Source organism: Drosophila eugracilis, unplaced genomic scaffold (genome assembly GCF_018153835.1).
Source record: "Drosophila eugracilis isolate 14026-0451.02 unplaced genomic scaffold, ASM1815383v1 contig_1315, whole genome shotgun sequence".
NCBI lineage: Eukaryota > Metazoa > Arthropoda > Insecta > Diptera > Drosophilidae > Drosophila > Drosophila eugracilis.
In genome coordinates, this window is record NW_024572113.1 from 9054 (window position 1) to 37048 (window position 27995).

General features: G+C 37.3%; 5 protein-coding genes across 5 annotated transcripts; 4 read left to right on the forward strand and 1 right to left on the reverse strand.

Moving 5' to 3' along the window:
• Positions 1 to 3681: 3681 nt before the first annotated feature.
• LOC108114766 lies at positions 3682 to 11868 on the forward strand. Its single transcript, XM_017225878.2, has 4 exons — positions 3682 to 3801; positions 3857 to 4248; positions 4309 to 4937; positions 11813 to 11868. The coding sequence occupies exons 1-4, from the start codon at positions 3682 to 3684 to the stop codon at positions 11866 to 11868; spliced, it is 1197 nt and encodes a 398-aa protein (XP_017081367.1).
• Positions 11869 to 13223: 1355 nt separating this feature from the next.
• LOC121530316 (protein Turandot E-like) lies at positions 13224 to 13711 on the reverse strand. Its single transcript, XM_041819229.1, has 2 exons — positions 13650 to 13711; positions 13224 to 13591 (listed from the first exon to the last, which is right to left on the reverse strand). The coding sequence occupies exons 1-2, from the start codon at positions 13670 to 13672 to the stop codon at positions 13237 to 13239; spliced, it is 378 nt and encodes a 125-aa protein (XP_041675163.1). The 5' UTR covers positions 13673 to 13711; the 3' UTR covers positions 13224 to 13236.
• Positions 13712 to 17850: 4139 nt separating this feature from the next.
• Positions 17851 to 19902, forward strand: LOC121530313 (protein Turandot E-like). Its single transcript, XM_041819226.1, has 2 exons — positions 17851 to 17886; positions 19539 to 19902. The coding sequence occupies exons 1-2, from the start codon at positions 17864 to 17866 to the stop codon at positions 19891 to 19893; spliced, it is 378 nt and encodes a 125-aa protein (XP_041675160.1). The 5' UTR covers positions 17851 to 17863; the 3' UTR covers positions 19894 to 19902.
• On the forward strand, positions 17929 to 18300 carry LOC121530315 (protein Turandot F-like). The gene has a single exon (XM_041819228.1). The coding sequence runs from the start codon at positions 17929 to 17931 to the stop codon at positions 18298 to 18300; it is 372 nt and encodes a 123-aa protein (XP_041675162.1).
• Positions 19903 to 24172: 4270 nt separating the features above from the next.
• Positions 24173 to 24547, forward strand: LOC121530312 (protein Turandot E-like; the record flags this gene model as incomplete). The annotated part of the gene is made up of 2 exons (XM_041819224.1): positions 24173 to 24204; positions 24263 to 24547. Coding segments are annotated over exons 1-2 (308 nt in total), but the record flags the coding sequence as incomplete, so codon positions are not given.
• Positions 24548 to 27995: the final 3448 nt, after the last annotated feature.

The following is a 27995-nucleotide window of genomic DNA, read 5'->3' on the forward strand; positions in this document are numbered from 1 at the left end:
TTGCCTGCTGCAGTACCTGATATGCCAGACACTGAAAGTGACAGAAAACAGGGAAAAACAACGCAAAAGTTGGAAAACGAATGGGATGATGGGTATTTTTCACACCTGAATGTTTTGCAAGTGGCAAGTTGGGCTTAACTAGACAGACAGTTGGTTTATCCAAAAAGCGTCAAAGAAATGTCAGCCTCATTGTGGCTAAACTGTTTTTCACTCAGCTGTCACAGTTTCTAACTTCCCTTGAATTAAATCTCATCACAAAATCCTTCCAACCGACTAGGCCACATGTATATATACACATCTAGTTGCTTAAAAGGCAGAAAATTGTGTAAATATCCCTACGCAGGACTTTCGGGCAAACAAACTCTTTCACAAAATTTGCTTAAACACTCAAAGGTACTTGAGTAAAATGCTCACGTAGCCACACTGCACAAACGAAAAAGAGTTAAAAACTCGAGGTAAACTATCAAAAAAAGGTTAAAAAAAAAGAGAGAGCCACATTACACGGCCAATTGGGAACTGATTGGCTCTGATTCTGATCCACTGATGCGAATGGATGCGAGTGCAGCTCGACCAGATTGATTGCTGTCTGCAGAGCTGGCAAAAATGCCTGGTCCTCTTAACCTGCGGGGAGTTAGCCAACCCAAAACACAACCCCATCAGCTCAAATCCACCGTCTCAAAATCCGGCAGAAGCCTGCACTTGAAGTGAAGAACATTTTGCCGCTGGGCTGCCGCAAAGTATGCAGTGAGTTTGCACTGAGCTGGCTGGCAGGTACGTTGTGTCGTCGTCGTGTAATTTGAGCGTTATAAATAAGTAATTAGCACATAGTGTACAGGTGCACTGACACGTCAAACATTACATCATACACATAAGCACACATTCCTGTGATGAATACTTCTATGTATATATTTTCCCACAACATGGCACCGCATTTAATGGTCTCCGTGAAGCACAATTTAGTTTCCAGTACCTTTTGTTTTTGCATAATGATGCTGCTGCCTTATCTTTCATACGTGCCACACATTGCATCTTTTCTTCATGTTTTCGGTTTTTCCCCATAGAGCAGCGACCTTCGAGGCCCTGAAAAAAAATAATGGTCAACTAAGACTCAAAGATGTATAAGATTTTCAAGTTTTTTGCTCGTTTAAGCTGCTTTTATGTGAACTAGCCTTGATCATTTTGAATGCATGCGATTTTAATAGCTTTTGGGACTTGCAAACCCATTTTATATTCTAAGCTTTTTACCATGAATAACAAATTTAAGTTAATGTGAACATAATTTAGATATATATGATGTGTGAAAATACCTCTTACAATAATCCCAAAATCCTATTTAGTTACAAACTTATTTTAAATGGAATTAAATGACTAATAAATATGATTAAAATTTCAAAATTAAACAAAAAGGCAATAAGTTACCTTTCCTGGTAATGAGCTTATTAAAAACGAATATAAAAAGAGAAAATATTTATTGAAAATTTTTAGTAACAACTCAATAGGTTATTTTCCTGGCCAATAAATCTTTATTGACTTCATTTCAAGTATCCTTTATAAAAGTCCAATTAAAGTCTCAGCCGCCAGCAATGAGTAAACACTTTTTCATATGTTTCACTGAAAAATTTCCACCTGAAATTGACCGAAAAGGAAGCTGTCAATCCGGCGACTTAATATTGAAACGGAAACGAAATAATGGCGCGTCAAAGTGGAGTTTCAATGAGCCGCTGGAAATTGGTATTGTCATTGGCATATAGTATGGTACGGTATGGTAAGGCATATACCATTCAATCAGGCAATTAACATTAATTATGATACACGCTCCTTTGGCCACTCATCCCACCCCATATACTTCAACGTATTCAGGTTTCGCATTAAAAGCATTTTTGCGGCAACTGCTCCTGAAATTCAATTTGGGTTTTCCTTTCTTCCATGGTTTTCATTACTTTTTGCCTGCGACAATTTGCGTTGCTGATTTCCCCACAGGCAATTTTCGGGGAGGTGGCTTGTAATTAATGCGGATTCCAGCGGGAGGAGGCGATGATGATGATGGAGGAAATATGCGAGTCATCAGCCATCCAAATATGTGAATATGGCAATCGATATGACAATTCGGTGCATCCATATTCAGCCAACTAATTGGAAGGTAAAATCTCTGGAGGGGCGCAAACATGTTGCTACGCTGCCAATTTGCTTGCTAAATATTATGTTTTGATTGGAGCCATTCAAAAATGCACATTTATTATGAATAAATGTGAAAAACTACAAATTACAAAAACATAACTACATGCTATTAATGTCGCTAAACACTTTAATTGATTTATAAAATGTAAAACCAACCTTTGGGAATGTTTATGGGTCAAGTTAAGCTTGAACTGACTTGCACTTCTAACTAAATTTTTATAGGAGAAATACTGTATTTTCCCATTTAAAATTGAACTTTAACCGATCGATTTCATAACATTTTACACTCAATAAATTTTTATTCAATTACCATAAAACTTACATAGGCAAAACAAACATGTATTTTTACCATATCTATGAAAGTTACTACCACTGCCGGGTTTTTGTTTACATGGCCATCTCTGATAACTCATTTCATTTGCTTGCAAACTGTTAACGCATTTTTTGCCTTTGAAAATGAAAATGTGGGGGCGAAATGTATGAAGCGACATCTGCACATTTTCAAACTCTGCTCTTGTTTTTGCCTTTCACTGTGTCACAACGCGTAACCGTTTCGTTACATTTCAAAGTCAATTAGTTTAATTAATTTAACTTTTTGCTGGCATATCTTTGTTACGAAATAAAAGGAAAGGAAAGCTCGTTGAAGATAGAAAAATTGTTTGACAGCTAGCAAATGAAAGTTGGTTTTAGAATGCACCTAAGGGGAAAAAAGTCAACTACAGAACATTTTTAGAATATTTGATTAGGGCCTTAAAATCAGACCAACGCTGTATACAATTTACCTTGTTTATTCTTTCACATTTCAACTTAAAAGCCAGCTTCTTTTGGCTGGCTGAATGTTTCTCCTCCTACTTCGATTCTACTACCAGTAAGTGGATTAGTCTTTTAGTTGAGTGGCTTATAGACACAGGAAAACACAGCGCGGTAAATAGACACAAAAAAGTGGAGTAAACTGAAAAGACTGGGGAGTCTGTCTTTATTTTCGCTAAGCCTCCGTTAAGCAGCGAATGTGGTGCGGCTAATGCGTGTATTATTGGATTTATTATTTCACGGCAACTAAACAGGGAATGTCACTCCCTTACCGATGAATGAAGAGCATTGTGCTAAAAGTTCACGAGACAATCCAAATGAAGAATGGAAAAGAGTTTGCTCTTTTAATTTCCTTATTGAAAGACTAAATGCTGTAATCAGACAGCCACTTAAGTAACTTCCTGAATCAATTAGCGTTTTTTCCTCTGGCAAAAGCTATGCAAATTGTTTTCAATTTAAGTTGAAGCAAATGTAGTTGATGAAAGGGAACCTTTAAGTTGCAGAACGGCAGTTCATTTAAGATCTGTTGGTGCACTAACTAAAAATCTTTAATAGAATTCCCTTAAGTACAAAGAAAAGACTTTTAAATTAGTCACAGATTATGGTTTAACCCAAAAATTAACCATTAAAAATTAATACAAAATAAAATTGTTTTTATAAACTTAACAAACAACGTTCAGAAAATGCTATGCCATGACAAAGTGGATATGGCTGCTGTCCTTAATGTTGGCTATTTTTGATTCTGAGACTGCAAATAAATGGTGCAAAAAGTATCTTTGCAAGCAAAAACATCCACTTTGCACGGATAATAGGGTGAGCTTTTGATTATATTTTTTAAAAATGTCTACTCAGAACTATATATTTTCAGAAACTTCAAGCAACTTGTCCGCACAGAGCCACAGCTATGGTGAAAATAACTAAGGAAATAGAACACCTGATCGTGGACAAACACAATGAGTATCGGAATAAGTTTGCCGGCGGAATGGGTGATCATGCGAAGGCGGCAAGGATGCCAACGATTCAATGGGACTCGGAACTGGCCGAAGTGGCTGATGCTCTGGTACGTCGATGTCAGCCTATAAGAGATTCTTGCGTCATGACCGGGAGGTATCATCATGCAGAAGTCAGTTACTCCCTGATCAAGTACTATTGTATGACCACGAAAATGGATGCCCTAAGGACTCAGCTTGATTATTGGTTTGATCCGGAAAGCAAAGACGAAGTCGTTGAACTATTTTTCTCCGAGAAGGATGACGATCAGTGAGTTCTGTCTCTATACTTAAGTTAGAATATCGAAATATAATCAACGATTCTGTTCAGGGAACTTTCCCAAAACTATTTCCAGGTACTGAGAGATCGGGCAGATCGTATTGGCTGTGCCATTGTGGAATACATTCATCCAGCACTTGTCCACCAGCTGCTGAAGTGCGTCTACAATTGTGGAGTGAGTCAGTGCGAGGATGATCATAATCCCGTCTACGAGATAAGCAGGGATTATGCGGCTACACACTGTAGAAAAGGATCGAATAAAGAATATAAAAACCTTTGCCACAAGAGTGAGAGAGTTAAGAGCTGCGATGGCGGATCAGCCTTTGTTGATCACGCAGATGATTATGATGATGACAATGAAAAAAACAGGGGCACTACAATTTCACTTCCGAAATATAATCCAAATGGTGATTTACCCCCGATTCCGGACAACCCACATATTAGGAAGAAAGGAATAAATAAGGAAAGTACAGAATTGCCATCTACAACGGAAAGCTCAACGGAGGACCCCGAAGCGGATTATGCACTTGGACCGTATGATAGATTAAATGGTCTACCACCTATACCGGACAATCCAGTGATAGATTTTAGAACGAACAAAAAGAATATAAAAAATGAATATGAGGATGAAATGGAGGAAGATAAAAAATGGCACCCGATACCGGACATCGACAACCCAAGTTCATTATCCAGAAGAAGCAAAAAGCAAACTTTTCAACGTTTATTTTTATAATTTATAAAAAGTTGTACAGTTTTGAAAAGTTAAAATAAAGTCCTAATGCAAAAAAGTTTCAAACTTTCCTTCAATTATTAAAAAATTACAGACTCCCAGCATGATTTTGAATTTTATTTTTTGATTTTCAATCCTGCCTTGTAATCAGGAAAACGAAAAAGTAAGCTCAAAATTCGCCAACAAATCGGATTCATATCCAATTCATAATCAGAGGCGTATTCCAGCTCTATTTTTCCAGCTTTTCTGGTTGTGATGTGTGTTATCTGTGGGAAATGAGGTTTTTTCTGGGGGAAAAGGCACAAAAAGCCCGAATGGGTCAGACAAAAATATGAAAATATACGAGATGCAGGCTCTGAGCTGAACGTGGTTTCTGGTAAGTGGGATCCTTTTGGCCACCGTGTGTATGGCACCTGGGGAAATCAAGCAGCCTGGACCTCTTGTGCAGGCCTCATACCGCCACTTCAACTGCAACTGTAAATGAAATGAAAACGGCCACAGACAAATAACAAAACATGACAACGAGTTGGGTTTTCCTCCCGACCCCCCTTTTGCTCTGCTAAGGCGCTTTTACCATGAAATGATTTGCTTCCGACAGTCTACTAAAGTCCTGGAAAATATCAAGAGAGGCAAGCTGGAAAATTCCTTAGTTCATCGAATTTTCACTCTTTTATTTTCAGTTCGATTGAGTGCAAAATGAAAACCAAAATCAATCAATATCAGGAAATAAAGTCGTACTCTCATACTTATTAAAGAAGATGCTTTAAACCTTGCTTACTGGTTTGGTTTTGGGAATATTTTTAAGAATTTTATAACTCAGAAAATAACCCTTTTTTGATATATTAATAACTCTTTTACTAATGGGAAATAATTACTTTAATCTTAACTGATTATTCAAATTTTCAATTACGTTTAAAAATGTTCCTGCATTTAACACCCCAAGCTAACCCGTCCGACTAAAACGTCAAAATAGTTACGCAACCAATCTGATTTTTAATTCCAACTTCTGCTAGTAAGTTTCCACACCAAGAAGTGGGTGGTTTTCTTACCTCGAAAGGAAAAAGCCCGTCCAGAATAGCTGTCGCAATGTATTAAATGGCCAACGTGGCTTTCGGGTGGAAGCAGGCGAAGGTGGTAGTGTAGATGTAGATGGGCTAGACTAGCTCTAACCACAATTTATGTCGACTTCACTTCCGGTCTGTGGGAAATAACTCTTGTTAGGCTGCCAGGAGCCAGAACTCCTGCCCTGTTGTGCCCTGTGTGTAGGCGTGTGTGTGCGGTATTTCTTGTCATCATTTTCAGGCAGCTGCAAATTAACTTGCATAATTTAAGCGTCAGTCGGAAAATGTGGCCCACAGTTCATCGGCGGACTTAAAGCCATGGCTCTTGGACTATTATGGCCCTGTGGCCTTGGTGGCTGTTAAATTATGAGCGCAGTGGGCGCATAAATCAACACAATGCCCTGTTCGGTTCTTGGCTCAATTAATAAGAAATCTCCATAAATGAGCTTTAATTAGATTGGGTTGGTAATTGAAAATAGTTAAGGTAGGAGGAGTAACCTGGCTTGGCTTAAGATAAATTGTAATTTTCCTTCAAAATGTCTTTGAAAGTGAGAAAAAATCGAAGCCATGACTCTTAAATTCTATTGGAAGTTTTTCAATAATAACTAGAATGAGAAATATTATAGAATATTGCAAGATGTTCTCACGCTCTAGAAATTACTCCTCATTATGCGTAGTCAGAATAGAAATGACGACATCTCCTTTGTCCTTGGCTGTGGCGCCAGAGAAATGTCAAGTTTCGGCATTCACATAAATTCTATGGCGCGTGCGGTTTTTTCGGGGCTCTAGTTCTCTGGTCGCAGTAAATCTCCAAATTTTTAAGCACTATCCCAAAATCGGGAAGCCACTGCAAAAGCCAATGACTGCCACTTTGGCAACATTGGGAATTGAGAGCAAAGGAAGTAGAACCAAAAAAAAAAAATTCAAAAAAATTGAAGAAAGGGAAATAAAGTATAAAATGTGAATGAGAATGCTGGCGGCTTGTTGCCGGCATTGGAAATTTACGAGTGACACAAATGTCCTTCCTGCTGCATTGCAGTTGGATGTGGAAATAGAAATGGGAAAGGCAATGGAAACGGGAATGGGAATGGGAGGAGCTGCTTTAATGACATGACAAATTATGAAATTTTTAAGATGTTTAAGTCCCTTGGCAAACTTTCAGATTAAAAATGAGTTTATGGGTATAGGAAATGAAAGAGAATATTACGCATTGCAAATTTATATTATTTATTTTATGGTCTTCTCCTACGCTGTGTCACTGTTCTATTTTACAGTAAAAAATTAGAAAACCAGCAAAAGTTAAGATAAAAATTGTTATAAATTCCAAAGCCAAGAAATGCAATCTAAAGTCTTTCGAATTCAGCTCAAGCTTTAAAGGCCAATCTCTTGGAAACCCGCAAACAAAGTTGCCTGTCGTCCATAGAACTTGGTCCTGGCTGAAATCATGGCAAGACAATAAGGCACAAAAAACAACAAGGGAAAAAGCAAACAAGAAAGCGGCAAGAAGCGACCAAGTTAAAGACAAAGGCTCTTGCCACATATTGTCTTCGGCTGGGCCGCAAAAACCGCGCCGGCAGATGAAATGGAGCTGGAGCAACTGGGACAGTTCGAGTTCTCAATTCACATATAGCATACCCAACCGTATATGGCTGTGTCAGCAGAAGCATTAACAACAATAAGGAATATCTCGACCTATCGAAATTGAAGTGACAAAGTGTGCGGCGATGGTCCCATCCATCCATTTAGTTGCAACCCAAAATCTTAGGTCCTGACCTATTGTTAACAAGAAGGATATTGCGGATGACAGGAGTCGACGACGTGCGGCCAGGATTGATGTGGGTGATAGCTGCGGATATTTGTATTTGCCACTCGAAACAATAAATCCACTCCAAGGCAAGCCCACAGAGCATCAAAGTCTAAGAATTTTGCGGTTCTCTGCAACTGAATTATGGCAAAAGTTCGACAAGGTGACCCAATTGATTTGGGTCTTATTGTGTGACAATTGACCATGTGACCTATTCAGTTGGTTTAAAAAACAAATTCGAATGCTTGTTAGTTTTTGTCTAAGCATAAGATATAAATATTACAGAGCCAGTTAACAAAAATTACTTACTTAAGATGAAAACTAATTCCTTGCCAATTTACTCTTATACTCAACTGGTGAAAACTTATTCGAGACCAATTAATTAACCTCCAATTTCATTGGCAATGAAATCCAATTAATCAAACTGAATGCAAACAACAGGAACAAACCTATTTGGTACTTTGATTAATTGCCAAAACTGGGGAGGGCGAACAAAAATGCATTTCAAGAGTGGACAAAGCTGTCCCAAAGTAAAATCAATCTTCGTTTCAGAAAGTTTTCTTTGCCTTTGCTTTTGACACTTGCTTGGTGGCATTTTCTGGCCAAAAGCAAACGGTTGGCCATAATTGTCAGTAGCAGGTTTCAGTTTGGGCCTAAGTTTGGGTAGAAAAAAGGTTGAAATGGGTTCAACTTAAGAATGAATTTGGCTTTGTAAGGTTGAGGGTAAGCCAATGAATCAGTAGCAATGCTAATACTAGTTTTATACTTTAAATAATGATTTAAAATCATGTTATGGTTACAAGTTTAGGTTTAAAATTACATCATTTATCATGCTTTCAATATTGTTCTATATCCTTAAACCCAATACTCCTATCCCTTTACGAGTTACTTTGATTATCTTTCGAGTTCTTCCTCCATTACGTCATACACTCGTAGTACGAAAACAAGAAGCCTGGAATGAATGTCGAAGCCCGTTTGAAGCCTGTCGTCTGGCACAGAACACTTGAGACTGACATATAAAACATGTCTAGCTCGAAGTGCGTGAGTTTCTGTTTCTGTTACTGCCTGGAAATTGTTAGCACAGGAATCAACTAGCTGACATGTCCAACCATCCACAAACCCTCGTTCATCCATCTCGATTTTCAGTTCATTTCGATGGCCAAGCACTCTCATTGTCACAGGCAATTTGATGGCAGATATTTTTACCATTTAGTTCAATCAATTTGTCACAATTTCCGGCAGTGGTTTGTAAAAAAAAAAGACGAAAGAACACGCAGTAAAAGCGCCGTAAGCCAGAACCTATTGAAATCTAATGGGACATACAGCTCGGTGGCAGTGGAAGACCAAGACGTGGGTGTGTGGATGTGGCTGTGGATTGCTCTCAGGTCATTGATCAGATCTACGCGACAAACATAACAATGTGGGCTGGACCGAACAGAAACTGGCACGTACTACGAAAATTTGTAACTTGTTGAAATAATTTCCTTCCTTTTCAACCCTACAGTGTTTCAATGTGGTTGCCCTTTGACGTTAAAGATGTTGAATGTCAATAATAACGAAAAATTATTATATATTAATATTGAAAAATAATGTTTAAAGTTGATTGTTGAGTTAGATGTCTAAAAATCAGTTAAAGAAAAATCAGAATGGAAACTCTGTTGTTTCCTTCCAATCGAATGCAGTTCTAAGTTTGTATCATAGGTAATAATAATATGCCATAAGGTCTAATAAGGAATATATAGAAAAGGCATATATTCCATTGACTTCACTTGCCATTGCACTACGCTTGTCTTTTTTACCTTCAAGCTTCTTTTAGTTTCTTATTTTTGAACAGCGAAAAACTGCAAAGCATTGCATACCTGCAGGCGCAGCCATGAGTTATGACATAATGGCAATATACACACACGCACACTTATACATTTTGGACAACACCCGGCCGCCCCTTTCAATCTCGGAATTTTCCTGGCTGCTGCAGTTCCTATTAAAATTCAAGTGCGCTGCAGCACAGCGCCGGTGAGTAAGGAGTCTTCATGTCTCCTGTGGGGAAATTACGTAGTAAATTTTACCACAAAGTCCGAGCTAGGCCAGGCCAAAAGTGGTACAACCAAAAAATAAGTAAGCAATTTAATTAAAAACGGCGAGGCAAACAAGGTCTCAGTTTTGTTTGGCGTTTTTGCACATGGTGACCCTTAATTAGTTGACAATCTGTGCCGTAAAGGTCAACGAAAGGGCCAACAGAGCTTTCTTTGAAGAGGTGATTTTATGGCTACAATATTAACTTAAATTCAAGGATTTTAACACTCAGATCATTCTAATTCTCTCTGTAAAAGCACTCAAACGAAGTATGCCTAATTAGATAAAGCTCTCCAGGTAAATAACAGCCACTAACGCATACTAAATTCGTCGTTTTCCCTAGTAAAGCCGCCACCTTTTTTTTTATTGAGCACTTAAAACCTTGATAATGTGTCAGAGTAAAACCCCGAGGATGGGGGAACTCAAATCCGTGTCTGGTGGCAGCTTTGGAACGGGTTTAGTAAAGTGTTTTGTCGGCCGCTTATAGCATGTTGACCATCGCGTTGGGTCATTCGACTTTTCCGGCTTAAAGGTCCATTAAAAATCTATGAAAGGGAATCCATTGCATTCGTCACGCGATTTTAACGATTTTTTACTTCTTTAACTTGTCAATTGCATTTTGTGCTAGTCATTTTTTGACCTATTAAGAGTTTAAATTCACTTTCGCTGTGGCGCTACTATATAAATATGTGTTCTATATATGTTCAGATATCTGATTTCTAGCCAAAGGAACAGGCACTATAACCTTTACTTGATTATATATATATTTAAAAATAAGTGTTCCCTTTAAAAATAACCGAGTATAAAGTTAAAAATTAACAAACCAAAAATAATAATAAACACAAAGTTAAAATAAAATTTTAACGTCACTTTGATGGACATTTTCGGGCAATAAATAGTTGGCCTTTACAACTTTTTACGGCCCACACACAAAAAGCAAGAGAGAAGTTAACGAAGGGCAAAAAACAAAAGCAAATTTCTACATAAAAGAAAATTTCGAAAAAATAAGAAATAAAAACAAGGCAACATGGCGTTTGCGCGGTGTTAAACTTTTTATGACTTCCCCTTTGGATTTCAGCTCCTCTGAGCTCTACTTTCGCTGAGTTTTTTGTTCTACTTTGTAGAAAACAAATATTTCTGTCTCGACAACTTTATCGTTATGGGTCTATTATCATTTGTAGCAATATTGTGGGCATTATGACAGAGGCAAGCCCAAGCCATTAGACGTTCGAGAACTGGTGGGTCCAATTAGAAATGGCCAATTAAAAACTGGAAGTCACGTGTTATTAATGTCCCGCCAGGGACACACCTGAATAGCTTTTTACCTTTCCTTAGTTCACAAAGAACTTGGAACTGTCTTTTGAAAATATTAATATTAATAATGTAAGTACAACAAATAAAGACAATAAGATTAAGAGAAGAAGTAGCAAGAAGTAGCATCTAATTTTGTGCCACTACCTCTTACTTCTTATTAATCTATACAAATATATTATTTTATTCAAATAAGTTTGTCCAGAATGCTGAGAAGATTGTCTCCATCTGTTATTGTCATCCATTATGCTCATTTCCCTAGATTGCGATGTGCTTTGTTTATTAATAGGAACCACATGTGAAAATGGCAAGGACATGCAAGGCAAAATAACGACTCGAACGGATAACGAAGCAGATATCTGATGACAGACAAGGCTTTTGCTCAAGGTGTTACACCAAGAGCACCGATATACGAAGGACTAAAGCCAAAAACTCGTTTGCAAATACCAGAAATGCGAGCTTTAAGGAAATTCCAAAGGGGAATCGAGGTGCAGCCTACCATATTGCGTATACACAAAAGTAAAAGTAGTTCTCAAGTGCCGCACACTTCCGTACAATGCGACAAACTGTAAAAAGGACACCAGGAGCTGGTGCAGCAGCAGCAGCAGCAGCATCGGAAAGACGGATCTTAAGGCGAAACAAAAAGTTGCCAGTCAGGGACAAAGTGGGGCACAGGTCCAATAAAAAACTAAAGGATGCGAAAACCCCAACATCAGGATGCCACCCAATAGCAGATACGGACAGAGACGGAGAAAACTCAGACTGAAACCAAAACCGATGTGCATTTTCCACACTCTTTGGAAACTGAGATGCATGAGACACACCATATATAGATGAGTCGGTCCTTCTGTCCCTTTGTCCTTGTGTCTGTGAGCTTGCTGACAGCAGGATGGCAGAAATTCAAGTCAACACTCACAAGTGGAAATTAAAATAAATCCAAAAAAAATAATGCGCACATACAACAGAAGGAGCATGTATATATGAGTACATAGAAATTACCGGTGTACTTCATATATGTCAAATGTCGTTTTCGGAACCCAGGAAATTGCATTTTAAGATATGTCGAATTTTCAGGATTTGTTTCGGGTTTTCTCTAGGGTTTGCCTGTAAAACTAGCCTACTATTAAATAAACACATTTAAAGTGGAATATTCCGTTAACCTTTAGGCTCCACTGTAATGTGCAATGGCTATGTATTACAGCAAGGACATAACTTGGTCGTCAGCAGTTCGTGTGCAAGGCGTATGCAAGTTTGCTCGTTTCCCCACAGAAGAAGCCACTTGCAGCCGACGAATGTCATGCTCACACAGATGCACGCACACACACACACAGGTTCTTGCAAGAGGAAGCAGTCGATCCTTGAATCTTCATATAAATCTATAGCAGCTTAAAACCGAGACATATATATATAATGCATACTCGTGTGTATCCTAAGCAGCAATCCACACAAAGACAGCCGAGGCAAGTTAAGGACATTTCATAGCTGAATAGCCACGATTCTTCTCCATTTCCATATCGGAACTATCCGTCTGACTGCAAGTGGCCTTTGATTGAAAATAACTGTGTGGAAAGTCTTAAAAGAAAAACAAATTCGAACTTTTCCCTTAACTAAACGGATAAAATCAACTGCAAGGTAAACTTTTCTTTTACGAAATGCACAGTTTTTAAGTTTTGAAGTTATAAAAAAAGACAAACAGCTAAGATAATGGTTGGTTTGTGCGACTGTGTTTTTAACTAATTTAAATGTTTTAAATCAAATCTGAACATTTTTTAAATGTATGTGAATGTATTTACGTACAATGATCTTGAAAAAAAAAGAGTTTCCTTGAAAGTTTAAGATTTATATTATTATTTCTTCCAAAAAATTAAGTAAATTGTACTTCTGATCTAATGAAAACCCGTTTTTTTTATTAAGCTTTTACATTTTATAACAACTTTCACTTGAATAACCTTTTTTATTTAAATATCTTCATTTAAATGTTCCAAGTAGTTAGAAAATGGTTATGCAGAAGCAATCGCCTTGCCGACTGCTATCACAACCTCAGCAGCAATGGGAGCCAAAAAGGGCAACCAGAATCCTCCTTGGGCCGAAACACCGTCGACTTTCTGGGATGTTTGATCCTTATACCTCCTCACAAAATTATCAGCATTATGTCGTTCCTCAGTTGTTAGATCCAGCTTATTAGAGTATTTCTCATAGTAGTCTACAAATGCAGGCACATTGCGGGCCCTAGTGGATGTGTCAGCCGGAGGATTGCCAAACACCGCGATGAGTCCACGACCCTTAGTCACGAATTCATCGTCACCTTGGCAGTGTCCTGTGCCCAGGAGACATCCAACGACAACCAGAAGGCAGCTACAAATATTAAATATTTCATTTTTTGGCTTTGACTCACAATTTTGTCATAGCTTACCTAATTTGCAGTGCGGAATTCATCTTAGACAGTGATGTTACTCCTCGAACTGATCGATTGAAACTTATAATTGCTGCACTCCATACTTCTGTATTTATAGCTGATTTCAATCTGAAAATCTGCTGTGTTGTCATATTGGGATTATCAGCTATACGTATGCTCAATCCATGAAAATCGCTGAGTTATCAATATCCCCGTGTAACGTAAAAAGGGGGCTTGTAATTAATGTAATCATCGACGTGGGAGAAAAATGCAAATGTTATTGATAGTAAAATAGTTATTCTTGGAAACATATTGATAAGCGAATTCTTCGTTATTAGAATTAAATGATTTTTAATTTATGAATTTCAATTTAAAATACAGATGACATGTGATTATATGGCAAGGTCAAGATATATATATTATAAATAAATCTAGGACTTACATCCCCGATATCTATATCTGTAATAGATAGACACTTAATAGATAGACACTAAAATATGCTTAATATTAGGCTTCAATGTGGCAGCCCCACAATACTTCCTCTCCCCAGATAAACCAAACCAAAAACTCCTCCAACTATCACCCGGTGTGAGCCGCCAAGCAACAGAAAGTAGTCAAAAGTTATAATTTCAATTTTGGCAACAACCGAAAACTTTTCGCAGCTCGTTGGTGACTTTTGGCCGAAAACATCTAGAAAATAATTAAATAAGAAAAAAAATGGCCAAGGGATGGCCAGCAACAGCACAAGAAGCCAGGAAACTAAATGCTAAACGGGTCTCAAGTGAATCGCGACAAGCAAGCTAAGATGCAAAAAGGAGAAATAATAATAATAATAACAGAAACTGCAACTGCGACTGCAAGGACCAACAACTGCATATGCACTTGTATCCTTTCGTGGTACTCCAAGATTCCCAGGACTCGCTGGTCCTCTGGTAAAAATCTGACCATTGCCATAGCAAGAAACGTAAAAGTTTTTCAATTAAATTTGTTTAGAATTTAACTTGGCAATTGGCTCGAGCTTGGCTCTGCGTCCTGGAGTCCTTCAAGAAAGTTCGCAAGGAATCCATTTCGACATTAGATTGGAGGCCAAAGTGGAGAGAGTCCAAGAGTATTTTTCTTTATTTATTTTTTTCACCAAGCAAAACGAGGGAGAGAAAAAAAAATGTTAGCAATAAATAATTAATTCGTTTAACATTCGATCAAAATGTTTTGTTTGCCAATCCGTGTGGGTAATTAAAAATTGATAGGTTCATTGTGGCATTAATTGATATTGAACGTGAGTGGCGTAGCAAAGTGCCCTGTTTCAATTAGGCCTGATTGATGGCTGGCTCGTGCATTTCAAAATACACTCCTTGAATGTAAGCAAATATGTCATCACTTAATTACATGCCTGTGATTGTAAGCTCAGATCTCGTACAGTATAACTATTTTATATGCGATATATTAACAACATTAATCATAAAGAAATGTAGACACAAAAACAGCAATAGATTTTATGAGTATTTTTATATTTGAACACTGAAATATTCACTTTATTAATTCACGTTTTTAGTTTCCATTCTATATTTCATCTGCACGTCGAACATCACATGTCAAGAAGAAGGAGGTCAGATTTAATTAGTCCCCCAACATCTATAGTTGTGTGTGTGAGTGGTGTTATTCGATCCTTGTTCATGTCCTTTATATTCCTGCCCTTATCTCTCACTGACCTCTCCAATGTTTAAGCCTTATCAGGGCGTTAAATCCATTTTACATGCTCCATGAAACAAATTGGGCCGCACATGACATTAATAAATTACACGGAATAATTTTGATTGTGTGTCCGTCTGTTGGACATTAACAATTCGTAGGGAATTTATATTTTCCAAGACAACATTTTAAAATGCATATTTCTCTGTGTTAATGTTGGTATTTTCAGTTTAAAGCCCTCAAGCTTGGGAGTGAGATTGAAATGGAATTATTATTATTAATAATTCAATGAAAATTGTGATCCTCATTAACACACATAAAATATTCCAAAAATTCATGAATTAACATTAATATTACATTTTAAAAGTAATGTTAATTAAATCAGTTAGTAATAAAGTCTGCCTTCAAAGGAAGTTGATATAAACGTAAGGTAATTTTCAAAAACTTTATAAGTTTCCGATCACCCTCTTCAAATTCTTACAAATTTATGCAATATTTGTAATTAGTAACCAAACGCAAAGGCCATAGCATAAACAAATTACCTCACTTAAGACCGCATTAAACTCTTTCCAACTTTTCCAACTTGTCTTCTAAACGACCTTTTCAATAACACTTTCTGAGAGCTTCCACAGCTACCTTTCCCATAAATATTTACATATTTTAATGCGAAATTAGACAATGCCACCCAAAAAACTTTAAGGAAAAAAAAACTAATGTCCTAAGCGGTTGCCATTCAGTTGATTGGCCAAAAGCACCAACAACAATGGCGAGTACGACACCCAAGATATTACAAACAAAATGCAAAAAGACGGCAAACAACGTTGCAAAAAGTTAACCCAGCAGAAGCTTCAACAGCAAATAAAAAAAATATTTTAAAAAAGTACACAAAAGTGAAGGAGAAAGAAAGAACTTTATGCTAATTTCACTTTTCTTGAACGAAGGCATAACCCAATTTTTCTCCCTGGTCGTCTCACTTTTTTTCTTATTGCCATCCAGACCCGCCAGATAAACGGCGCCATAAGCTGGAAGGAAAGTGTATATAACTTGAGGTGTGTGTGGGATGGGTCTGAAATGATAATTTCCAGCATTGAAGGCCACGCGAAGATGGGACAGAATCCGAGAAGAACGTGACCCAAGAAGCGAAAGTGATGGCTCGAGGGATGCAATCAAATTTGATATGTAAACTTTAGTTTGTTTTTTGTTTAAGATAATAATGTTAGAGAAAGATTTGGTTAGCCCGAAGCACATGAAATGTCATAGTCAGAAATGCTAGAACTTATCTTTATTTTTTTTTTTTAATATTTATTAACTTACTTAAAAACAAACTTTAACAGAGAAAACAAAAGATTTTCTGTTTATATTAAAAAAAGAAAAAGTAGTGATTAGGAAAATTGTATAAATTATTATTGTTAATCATTAAATAAAAATCATTTTTTTTATGCCCTTCTGATCTCTACTTAAGAAATTTTCTCTTTAACATCCATCGAAAGTAAAACACATTAATATATTGCTTAGCAGTTTACTTAGCCCGTAGAGAAAGTCATAAAATAAACAACTAATTAAGGAACTCCAAAGAAAGGAGAGTGGAGCAGGAGAAGAGTAAACAAATATGGCAAATTAACATTTCTGCTGCTTTTTGACGGGTCATCAGTCACTCTTTTGGAGCCTATTCAAGACAAATTCCCATCAAAGATCCAACGTCAGTCCTGACGACAGGGCCAAGCACAGGACGACTATTCCATCCAATTGGAGTTGAATACGAGAAACCACAGGACTCGGTTCATATTCACATGCGCACTTTTCAGCTTCGATTACTCGAGGTTGGCAACATGCTGCCTCATGCTGTAGCAACTATGTTGTGCCTATTCTCCTTCGGTTTGAGTGAAAACAGACGGCAAACATGTTGCATCAAAGAACATGTTGCGTGGCTATGGTGTATATGAAGAGGGGTTTCCCCTCCAAAAGTTGCTCGCAACAAAAAGTTACCGGTTCCAGATACATTTGTTGCTGTCACAGCTTAGCGAGCGAAACATGTTGCGTGGATGAGTTGATACTGAAAGAGGATTTCCCTCCAAAAGTTGGTTGCGACAAAAAGTTGCCACTTTCTATATACATCAGCTGCTGCCACATTGTATCAAATGTGTTGTTCACAACATTACCTCCAAGTTTCATTTTCAACAATTAAGATTTTAAGATTTTATATAACATATAGAAGAAATAGTTTGAAATTTTTTTCCCGATATTTGTTGTTTCTTATATAGTATAACTACTTGATTAATAAACCTATATAGATTTGTATAAATTGACTAAAAATTAAGAATTATATGACACAATGCTTTTATCAATATTTCCAAGAACATAGATTATACGGATTATATTGATAAGTCAGCGCCTTTCGTTGAATTAGCATACGTATACCTGATAATCCCAATTTGATAACACAGCAGATTTTCAGACTGAAATCAGCTATAAATACAGAAGTATGGAGTGCACCAATTATAAGTTTCAATCGATTAGTTCGAGAAGTAACATCACCGTCTAAGATGAATTCCGCACTGCAATTTAGGTAAGCTGTGACGAAAATGTGAGTCAATACCAAAAAAATGATATGTTTAATATTTTTAGCTGCCTTTTGGTTGTCGTTGGATGTCTACTGGGAACAGGACACTGCCAAGATGATGATGAATTCGTGACTAAGGGTCGTGGACTCATCGCGGTGTTTGGCAACCCTCCGGCTGACACATCCACTAGGGCCCGCAATGTGCCTGCATTTGTAGACTACTATGAGAAATACTCTAATAAGCTGGATCTAACAACTGAGGATCGACATAATGCTGATAATTTTGTGAGGAGGTATAAGGATCAAACATCCCAGAAAGTCGACGGTGTTTCGGCCCAAGGAGGATTCTGGTTGCCCTTTTTGGCTCCCATTGCTGCTGAGGTTGTGATAGCAGTCGGCAAGGCGGTTGCTTCTGCATAACAATTTTCTAACTACTTGGAATATTTAAATAAAGATATTTAAATAAAAAAGGTTATTTATGTGAGCTTAATAAAACAAACGGATTTTCATTAGATCACATGTAAAATTTACTTAATTTTTTGGAAGAAATAATAATAAAAATCTGAAACTTGCAAGGATAAACTGTTTTTTAATCGCTTAGCACTTAATATAAGTGACCCTTTAATAACTTTATTGATATTAAAATATCGACCAAGAACATATTTTTTGCAGAACAAAGATTAAATATGAGCTTTTAAAAGAAAATAAAGGACTATTATCTTCCCAGGTTATTATGAATAACATTATCATTGCGTTCTTAACCCTTTTAATTAATTTAGTATGGAGAAATATTTATAATAAATAATAAACAAATTAAGTTCTATCAAAATTAAAATTCTTTATAATGCTGACCTCATAGCTTTTCCACTTCAAATATTTTTGTCCTTTTGCTCTTATTTCACAATTTAAATAGGTTAAACCTTTCTGATTTTAATAAATGCAGCATGCTCTCGGTTGTTGTCAAAATTGAAATTATAACTTTTGACTAGGTTCTGTTGCTTGGTGGCTCGCACAGGTGACAGTTGGAGGAATTTTTGGTTTGTTTTATCTGGGAAGAAGAAGTATTTTGGAGCTGCCACACTGAATTCTCGTATTAAGCATATTTTAGTATCTTAAGTAAGAAAAATCAGTCTATAAATATGGACATGGAAATGTTTTAAAATCTATTCATAACGAAATAGATATCGGGGATATAAATGCTGGATTTGCTTATAATTCTAATTATATATCTAGACCTTGCCATATAATCAAACGTTGTTTTATACATTTGTAATTTACAACGAATTTAATAATTAAAAATCATTTTATTCTAATAACTAAAGATTCGCTTATCAATATTTTTCCAAGAATATATATTATATTATCAATTACATCAATTACAAGCCCCCTTTTTACGTTACACGGCGATATTGATAACTCAGCTATTTCCATGGATTGAGCATACGTATAGCTGATAATCCCAATATGAAAACACAGCAGATTTTCAGACTGAAATCAGCTATAAATACAGAAGTATGGAGTGCACCAATTATAAGTTTCAATCGATCAGTTCGAGGAGTAACATCACCGTCTAAGATGAATTCCGCATTGCTATTTAGGTAAGCTGTGACAAAAATGTAAGTCAAAGCCAAAAAAATGGAAATATTTAATATTTGTAGCTGCCTTTTGGTTGTCGTTGGATGTCTCCTGGGCACAGGACACTGCCAAGGTGATGATGAATTCGTGACTAAGGGTCGTGGACTCATCGCGGTGTTTGGCAACCCTCCGGCTGACACATCCACTAGGGCCCGCAATGTGCCTGCATTTGTAGACTACTATGAGAAATACTCTAGTAAGCTGGATCTAACCACTGAGGATCGACATAATGCTGATAACTTTGTGAGGAGGTATAAGGATCAAACATCCCAGAAAGTCGACGGTGTTTCGGCCCAAGGAGGATTCTGGTTGCCCTTTTTGGCTCCCATTGCTGCTGAGGTTGTGATAGCAGTCGGCAAGGCGATTGCTTCTGCATAACCATTTTCTAACTACTTGGAACATTTAAATGAAGATATTTAAATAAAAAAGGATGTTCAAGTGAAAGTTATTATAAAATGTAAAAGCTTAATAAAACAAACGGTTTTTCATTAGATCACATGTACAATTTACCTGATTTTTTGGAAGAAATAATAATAAAAATCTTAAGCTTGCAAGGATAAACTGTTTTTTAATCGCTTAGCACTAAATATAAGTGCATCTTTCATAACTGAATTGATATTAAAATATCGACCACAAGAACAGATTTTTGAAAAATTAAGTTTAAATAGGAGCTTTAAAAACAGAAGAAAGGGTTATTATGAATAACATTAAAACAGAAGAAAGGTTTATTATGAATAACATTATCATTGCGTTCTTAACCCTTTTAATTAATTTAGTATGGATAAATATTAATAATAAATAATAAACAAATTAAGTTCTATCGAAGTTAAAATTTTTATAATGCTTCTTTATAATAGCTTTCCCACTTGCAATATTTGTGTTCATTTGCTCTTATTTCACAATCTGAATAGGTAAAGCCATTCTGATTTTAATAAATGCAGCAAGTTTTAGGTTATTGTCAAAAGTGAAGTTATACCTTTTGACTACTTTCTGAAGCGTTGGTGGCTCGCACAAGGTGATAGATGGAGAAGTTTTTGGTTTGGTTTTTCTAGGAAGAGGAAGTATTTTGGAGCTGCCACACTGAAGCATATTAAGCATATTTTAGTGTCTTGAATATGGAAAATCGATCTATAAATATAGAATGTTCTCCACGTAATGGTGAAAGCATGTTGGTCTATATTCTCGTTTTTGTGGCTTTAAACAGCAGAAAGCAAAAAGTGAAAATAGAAAAAATTTGTGAAATTTTTTTTTTTTCATTCTTTGGCTAACCACAACAAGTTGTTAGTCGAGGCACAGCACGAAACCAAGATCGAACCAAAAATACCTCCAATCGGGTTAAGCCAAATAAAGTAAAATAATGCTGTAGAGGCAAGTGGTGCTTCGTAAGGAGATTTTGCAAGGGATAGCCAATAAGGCAAACCCATTAGCTATAGATGATTCAGCAGCAAAATTCACTGCGATCACACAATGCTGACCAAAATTGGCGTCATTAATTTAATAATTGTCATTTTAGTGACAAAATATATGACACCACCATGGTACTCATGAAGAAATATAAAGAGCCTCTGATGAAAGGCGATCACGCCATGGCAAGTACATCAAAAGCAGGGGCCTCAAAAGAAGATACATCAAATAGAAGGTGGAACTCGAGGACAAAAGAGCCGAGAAGGTTAGGGAATACATAAAAGAAGTGTATGCCGACCTGGAGCGCAGCAACATGGAAGGGATCCTTGATCACAAGGACAAGATGAACTTCCTTTGGTCAAAGGTACAGACCACACTTTCATAATTAGAGGCAAAATATGAATCATGTGCCTTTGACATCGACACGATCAATGAATTAGAAAGCTGGCTATCTAAGAAAATTGATAGAAAAATAAGCGACTTGAGCATCATAAAAAAAGATATTACGGATCTTCCTCAATTTAATGGAAACCGAAAAAAGTGGGCCACATTCTTTGAATTATTTTCCGAGGTGATTAATAGCAGGAAAGACATCAGTGCCACAAGGAAACTGAATTAACTAAAATCATGCCTAAAAGGAGAAGCCAAAATGTTAGTCGGACATTTGCTAAATGGATCAGCTGCCAGCTAAAACATGGGAGCTAATATGCAAGCGCTACGAAAACAAGCGCAAAATATTTGCTGGCCGCGTCAGCCAACTGTTGGACATGGAACTGCTGAAGAACAATGATGAATGCAGTATCCGAAAATTCCTGGACACAGTAACAGAGTGTATTAATATAATCAAAGAAAAACGTCAAATGGGCAAAGAAGCTGATGCCATAATCGCACAGATATTGCAGCGCAAATTTTCTCAACAAGCCCCACAACTTTACGAGCAACATGTGAAGAAGGCCAGGGAAATTCGGGAGTTTTATAATGTGCTGGAATTTATTGAGCGATTGTTCAACTCAATAGATTCAGTGCAAAAAAGTGTTATTTATGTAGAAGCAAAGAAAACGAGCCATAAAAGATGCCGTTTTATGCAATCAAAATTGGACACGATGCTCCAGTGCCCATAATAACTTACTCCATGAGGAAACAAGAGGAAACGCTGTAGTCGAGTGCCGCGACTATAAGATACCCGTTACTGTTTTACAAAATTTTAAAATATTTATTTTGCTAGTTTAAATTACCCAAGCGCCACCTAAATAAATAAATAAGATATACAAGGTCAAACGAAGGCATTCATAATATTATTTTAGAGGCAACAGTTTTCCGCGGTTTGTGGCCGTTAGAGTGGGCGTGGCCGGATGCAACTTCGTAGCAAGTTGCAGAGGCACCTCTTAAATAAGTGTTCCTAAGCAAAATTTTGTAGCTCTTATAGTTTTCGAGATTTTTGCGTTTTTGGTTTTTCGGGTTTTGTTGGCGTTAGAGTGGGCGTGGCTTGATCGAAATAACAATTCGCATTTGGGGCATCATAAAAACCTACATGCTTAATCCGAACTTTCTATCTCTTATAGTTACCAAAATATCAGCTTTTCTAGAAAATCCGAAAACCGTCTTTTGAGCCTTGTTGGCGTATGGGTGGATGTGGCCAGATAGTAGTACCACTACAAGATGCGCTGGCATCTAAAGATTATACATACTGAATTTCAACTATCTAGCTCCAATATTTCCTAAGATTTCAGCTATTTTAGTTTTTTGCGATCTGTGGGCGTTAGAGTGGGCGTGGCAGGATGCTGTAATAAACTTGCGCTGCGTAGGGACCTCAAGAATCTTCATGGTTAATCTTAATTTCGATTCCCCCCAGAAAGATCCAACACACACACGCATAAAAAAATATACGGACTGGCATCAAAGTAGGCTGTTATCGATAGGTAGAACAACAAGTCGACGCTGACAAATCGCCGCGGACGGTGGCTTTAGGGGGTTGAGGCGAGTCCCCAAGAATCCAGCGACATATGGGATCGAGTCCCCCAAAAAGATCCAACTCACACACTTAAAAAAATATACGCATAAGCATCAAAGTAGGCTGTTATCGATAGGTAGCTTATATAGAACAATTCGACGCTGACAAATCGCCACGGACGGTGGCTTTAGTAGAGGGTTAGGGCGAATCCCCAAGATTCCAGCGGCATGGGATCGAGTCCCCCCAGAAAGATTTAAAGATCCAACACACACACACATAAAAAAAATATACGGATAAGCATCAAAGTAGGCTGTTATCGATAGGTAACTGATATATAACACTTCGACGCTGACAAATCGCCACGGACGGAGGCTTACGGGGTTAGGGGCCGAATCCCCGAAAATCCGACGGCATGGGATCGAGTCCCCCAAGAAAGATCCAAACATCCAACACACACACACATAAAAAAAACATACGGATAATCATCAAAGTAGGATGTTATCGATAGGTAACTGATATATAACAATTCGACGCTGACAAATCGCCACGGACGGTGGCTTACGGGGTTAGGGGGCGAATCCCCAAAAATCCGACGGCATGGGATAATGTCCCCCCAGAAAGATCCAAACACACACATTAAAAAAAATATACGGATAAGCATCAAAGTAGGCTGTTATCGATAGGCAGCGCTTATATAGAACAATTCGGCCACGGACGGACTGGGCCTAGGAATCCGACAGCATGGGATCGAGTCCCCCCAGAAAGATCCAAACACATACATAAAAAAAATATACGGATTAGCATCCAAGTAGGCTGTTATCGATATATCACTAAGCCAGTAAAAGTAACTAAATATGAAAATATTTTTAAAATTTTTACAAAACAAGTTAGATATTGGGAATATAAATGATGGATTTATGAGACTAATTATATATCTTTACCTTACCATATAATCAAATGTAATTTTATACATCTGTAATTTAAAACGAATTCAATAATTAAAAATCATTTTATTCTAATAACTAAGAATTCGCTTATCAATATATTTCCGAGAATAACTATTTTATTATCAATAACATTTGCATTTTTCTCCCATGTCGATGTTTACATTAATTACAAGCCCCTTTTTACGTTACACGTCGATATTGATAAGTCAGCTATTTTCATGGACTGATCATACGTATAGGTGATTATTATAATTTGATAACACAGCAGATTTTCAGACTGAAATCAGCTATAAATACAGAAGTGTGGAGTCCACCAATTATAAGTTTCAATCGATTAGTTCGAGAAGTAACATCAACGTCTAAGATGAATTCCGCACTGCAATTTAGGTAAGCTGTGACAAAAATGTAAGTCAAAGGCAAAAAATGAAATATTAAATATTTGTAGCTGCCTTTTTGTTGTCGTTGGATGTCTCCTGGGAACAGGACGCTGCCAAGGTGATGATGAATTCGTGACTAAGGGGCGTGGACTCATCGCCGTGTTTGGCAACCCTTCGACCGATACATCCACTAGGGCCCGCAATGTGCCTGCCCTTGTTGATTACTATGAGAAATACAATAATAAGCTGGAGCTAACAACTGAGGAAAGACTTAATGCTGATAATTTTATAAGGAGGTATAAGGATCAAACATCCCAAAAAGTCGATGGTGTTTCGGCCCAAGGAGGATATGGGTGGCCCTTCAGATGCCCTCTCTGCCCTCCTCACTTTTTTCCGTATATCGTGACAGCCATCGACAATGCCATTCCTAAGCACTCTTAACTATTTCGTAATTATTATACTTGACACATTTAAATGAAAAAGGTTGTTCAAGTAAAAGTAATTCACAATGTAAAAGGCAAATAAAAACTTTGTAAATCATATAAATGTCGGATTCTAAATTATGATGGTCAGTGTAAAAGAATGTGCCAAGTGACACTTCTCGTCTCTGCACTCTAACGGTTGTTCGTTAGTACGCTTTGTTCCATCTATTCGCCAGATGGTCAAGTTCGTTCGATGCGAATATGAGAGAGGGATGTTGCGTGTAAGCTTGAACCACTGCGAGAGACAGATTTACCATTATATTCGTTGGTAGCATTTTCTGGAAAGCATTTTCGGTATGCTTAAATGCTGGCGAGGACTCTCAAGTTGGCAGTGGTGTGATCAAGTCTATACTAGAGGTGGAGAAACATCGATGTTCTCAGACATCGATGTTTTTGCCGAAAACATCGATGAAACATAGATGTTTTAAATAAAAAAAAGTGTGCAGTTATTTTAATGTATTTGAACTTTATTTTAATTTGTAATGTTTAAAAATTAAAAGTCAAATTTTCAACAAAAAATATCCAATTTATTAATCACTTATTAAATAAAAACGAAAAGAAAAACAAATTAAAATAAAATTGTTCATGATATTCATGTTCTACTTCTTTGGCATATTGTCATATTCTTAGTTTGTAAATCATAACAAAAAAAAAACAAATTTTATATCAATGTTTCAATATATACATGGTCCAAAGAAAATAATAGTTCTTTTGGATATTGTGATATCCCTACTATACTTACTATCCCAAACTGTACTATATACATATGTATATTTGCATCTTACTTACATGTTTGTTTTAGTTTAAAAAGAGGAGCTTATCGACATCGGTCGATGATAGCCGCGTACAACTTTCATTTATAAGTTGTCCAGCTTTACTGAAAACTCTTTCAGATTCGAACGAAGATGCCGGATCGCAGAAGTATTATTAAGCTAACGTTTTAAAAGCGTCGCCATTTAATTTAGTGATATATGTACTTACAATTCGTCAATTAATCAATGTGCCTTAGAAAAGGAAAAACATCGATGTTCCTCCTGTAAGCATCGATGTTGCCGATGTTTCGAAAACATCAATGTCATCGATGTTCGCATCGATGTTTCTCCACCTCTAGTCTATACGCCATAAGCAATCTGCGATTTTCGAATATGGAAAACCTTAACCCTAATCTAACATATACAGTGGATCCAAGCTTATTTCGTGCAAGAAAAAATCGAATTTTTAATTTGATACTGCTACTAAACCAGCAGAGATATCAAAAAAATTTAAACGCAGTAATGTTAAGAATGTCGCATATTATTAAAATAATAACAAAAGTTTTTACTAATTTAAAAAACAAGCACTTTAACGGTTAATAACTCTAAACTAGGACTTTTAAATCAATTTTTTTTCTTAATACTAGTAAAAATATATTAGCAAAAGCATATTTATAAGTTTTCGAGGCTGGGGGCACCCAAAAATTACGGATTAACGAGGATTTTCAAACTGTGGCGCCACGAATAATATTCAATAGTTATTGAGCAAAGCGAATTAGTCCTTAAACATTTTAAGGATGGGAAAACCCACGAAATGGTTGCCTCAAGCCCTAGTGCAAACCCATACATAACCCAAACGCTTTTTTGCGAAAATCGGGTGGCAGATAAGGGCCGTGAAGCTCCGAACACAATTTTTAATGACCACGAGGAGAGACGTATTGTCCGAAAATTAAAGGAAAACCCCAAGGTATCGGGTTCTAAAATAGTTGCGGAGACTGAGAACCAGCACAGAGGGCAAGATACGTTGCTAGCAACTGCGCTGATTTTAGTAAAAAACAAGAGGAAACGCTGTAGTCGAGTGCCGCGACTATAAGATACCCGTTACTGTTTTACAAAATTTTAAAATATTATTTTGCTAGTGGAAATTCACAAGGCGCCACCTATTGTCAGAGGAAGTATGTTGAGTATGCTTATAGTGACGTCACTGCCCATGTGAGGCCTTATAACCTTAATTTCTTTATAAATAGCTAAATAATTTTCCGATTTGAAAAATCTTTGGTAAATCGATAGATATTAAAAGAAATAAGTTATTCAAGGTCAAACGAAGGCATTCATAGTAATATAATAGACGCCACAGTTTTCCGCGATTTGTGGGCGTTAGAGTGGGCGTGGCCTGATGCAACTTCGTGGCAAGTAAGTGTTCCTAAGCAAAATTTTGTAGCTCTTTTCGAGATTTTTTCATTTTTGGTTTTTCGGGTTTTGTGGGCGTTAGAGTGGACGTGACTTGATCGACGTGACGTGACAATTCGCATTGGGAGCATCATAAAAACCTACATGCTTAATCCGAACATTCTATCACTTACAGTTACCGAGATATCAGCTTTTTTAGAAAATCCGAAAACCGTCTTTTGAGCCTTGTGGGGGTATGGGAGGGTGTGGCCGGATAGTAGTACCACTATAAGATGCGCTGGCATCTAAAGATTATATATACTGAATTTCAACTTTCTAGCTTCAATAGTTCCTGAGATTTCAGCTATTTTAGTTTATTGCGATTTGTGGGCCTTAGAGTGGGCGTGGCAGGATGCTGTAATAAACTTGCGCTGCTGTTATATAGCTTATATAGAACACGAGCCACGGACGGTGGCCTAGGGGGTTAGGTTAGGGGGCGAATCCCCAAGAATCCGGCGGCATGGGATCGAGTCCCCCCAGAAAGATCCAACACACACATAAAAAAATATACGGACTGGCATCCAAGTAGGCTGTTATCGATAGGTAGCTTATATAGAACAATTCGACGCTGACAAATCGCCACGGACGGTGGCCTAGGGAGTTAGGGCGAGTCCCCAAGAATCCGACGGCATGGGATCGAGTCCCCCCAGAAAGATCCAACACACACATAAAAAAATATACGGACTGGCATCCAAGTAGGCTGTTATCGATAGGTAGCTTATATAGAACAATTCGACGCTGACAAATCGCCGCGGACGGTGGCCTATGGAGTTAGGGCGAGTCCCCAAGAATCCGACGGCATGGGATCATAAAAAAACATACGAATTCAAGTATGCTGTTATAGATGATATGGGTGTGTGTGGCCGGAATTTCAACTTTCTAGCTCCAATAGTTCCTGAGATTTTTTTTGCGATTTGTGGGCGTGGCAGGATGCTGTAATAATACTAATAATAATGTCAATTTTGTATCTCTTATAGTTCCTGAGATCTCAGCGTTCATACGGACAGACGGACAGACGGACAGACGGACGGACGGACATGTCTCATTCGTGTTCGTTATTCATCCTGATCAGGAATATATATACTTTATAGGGTCGGAAACGCTTCCTTTTACCTGTT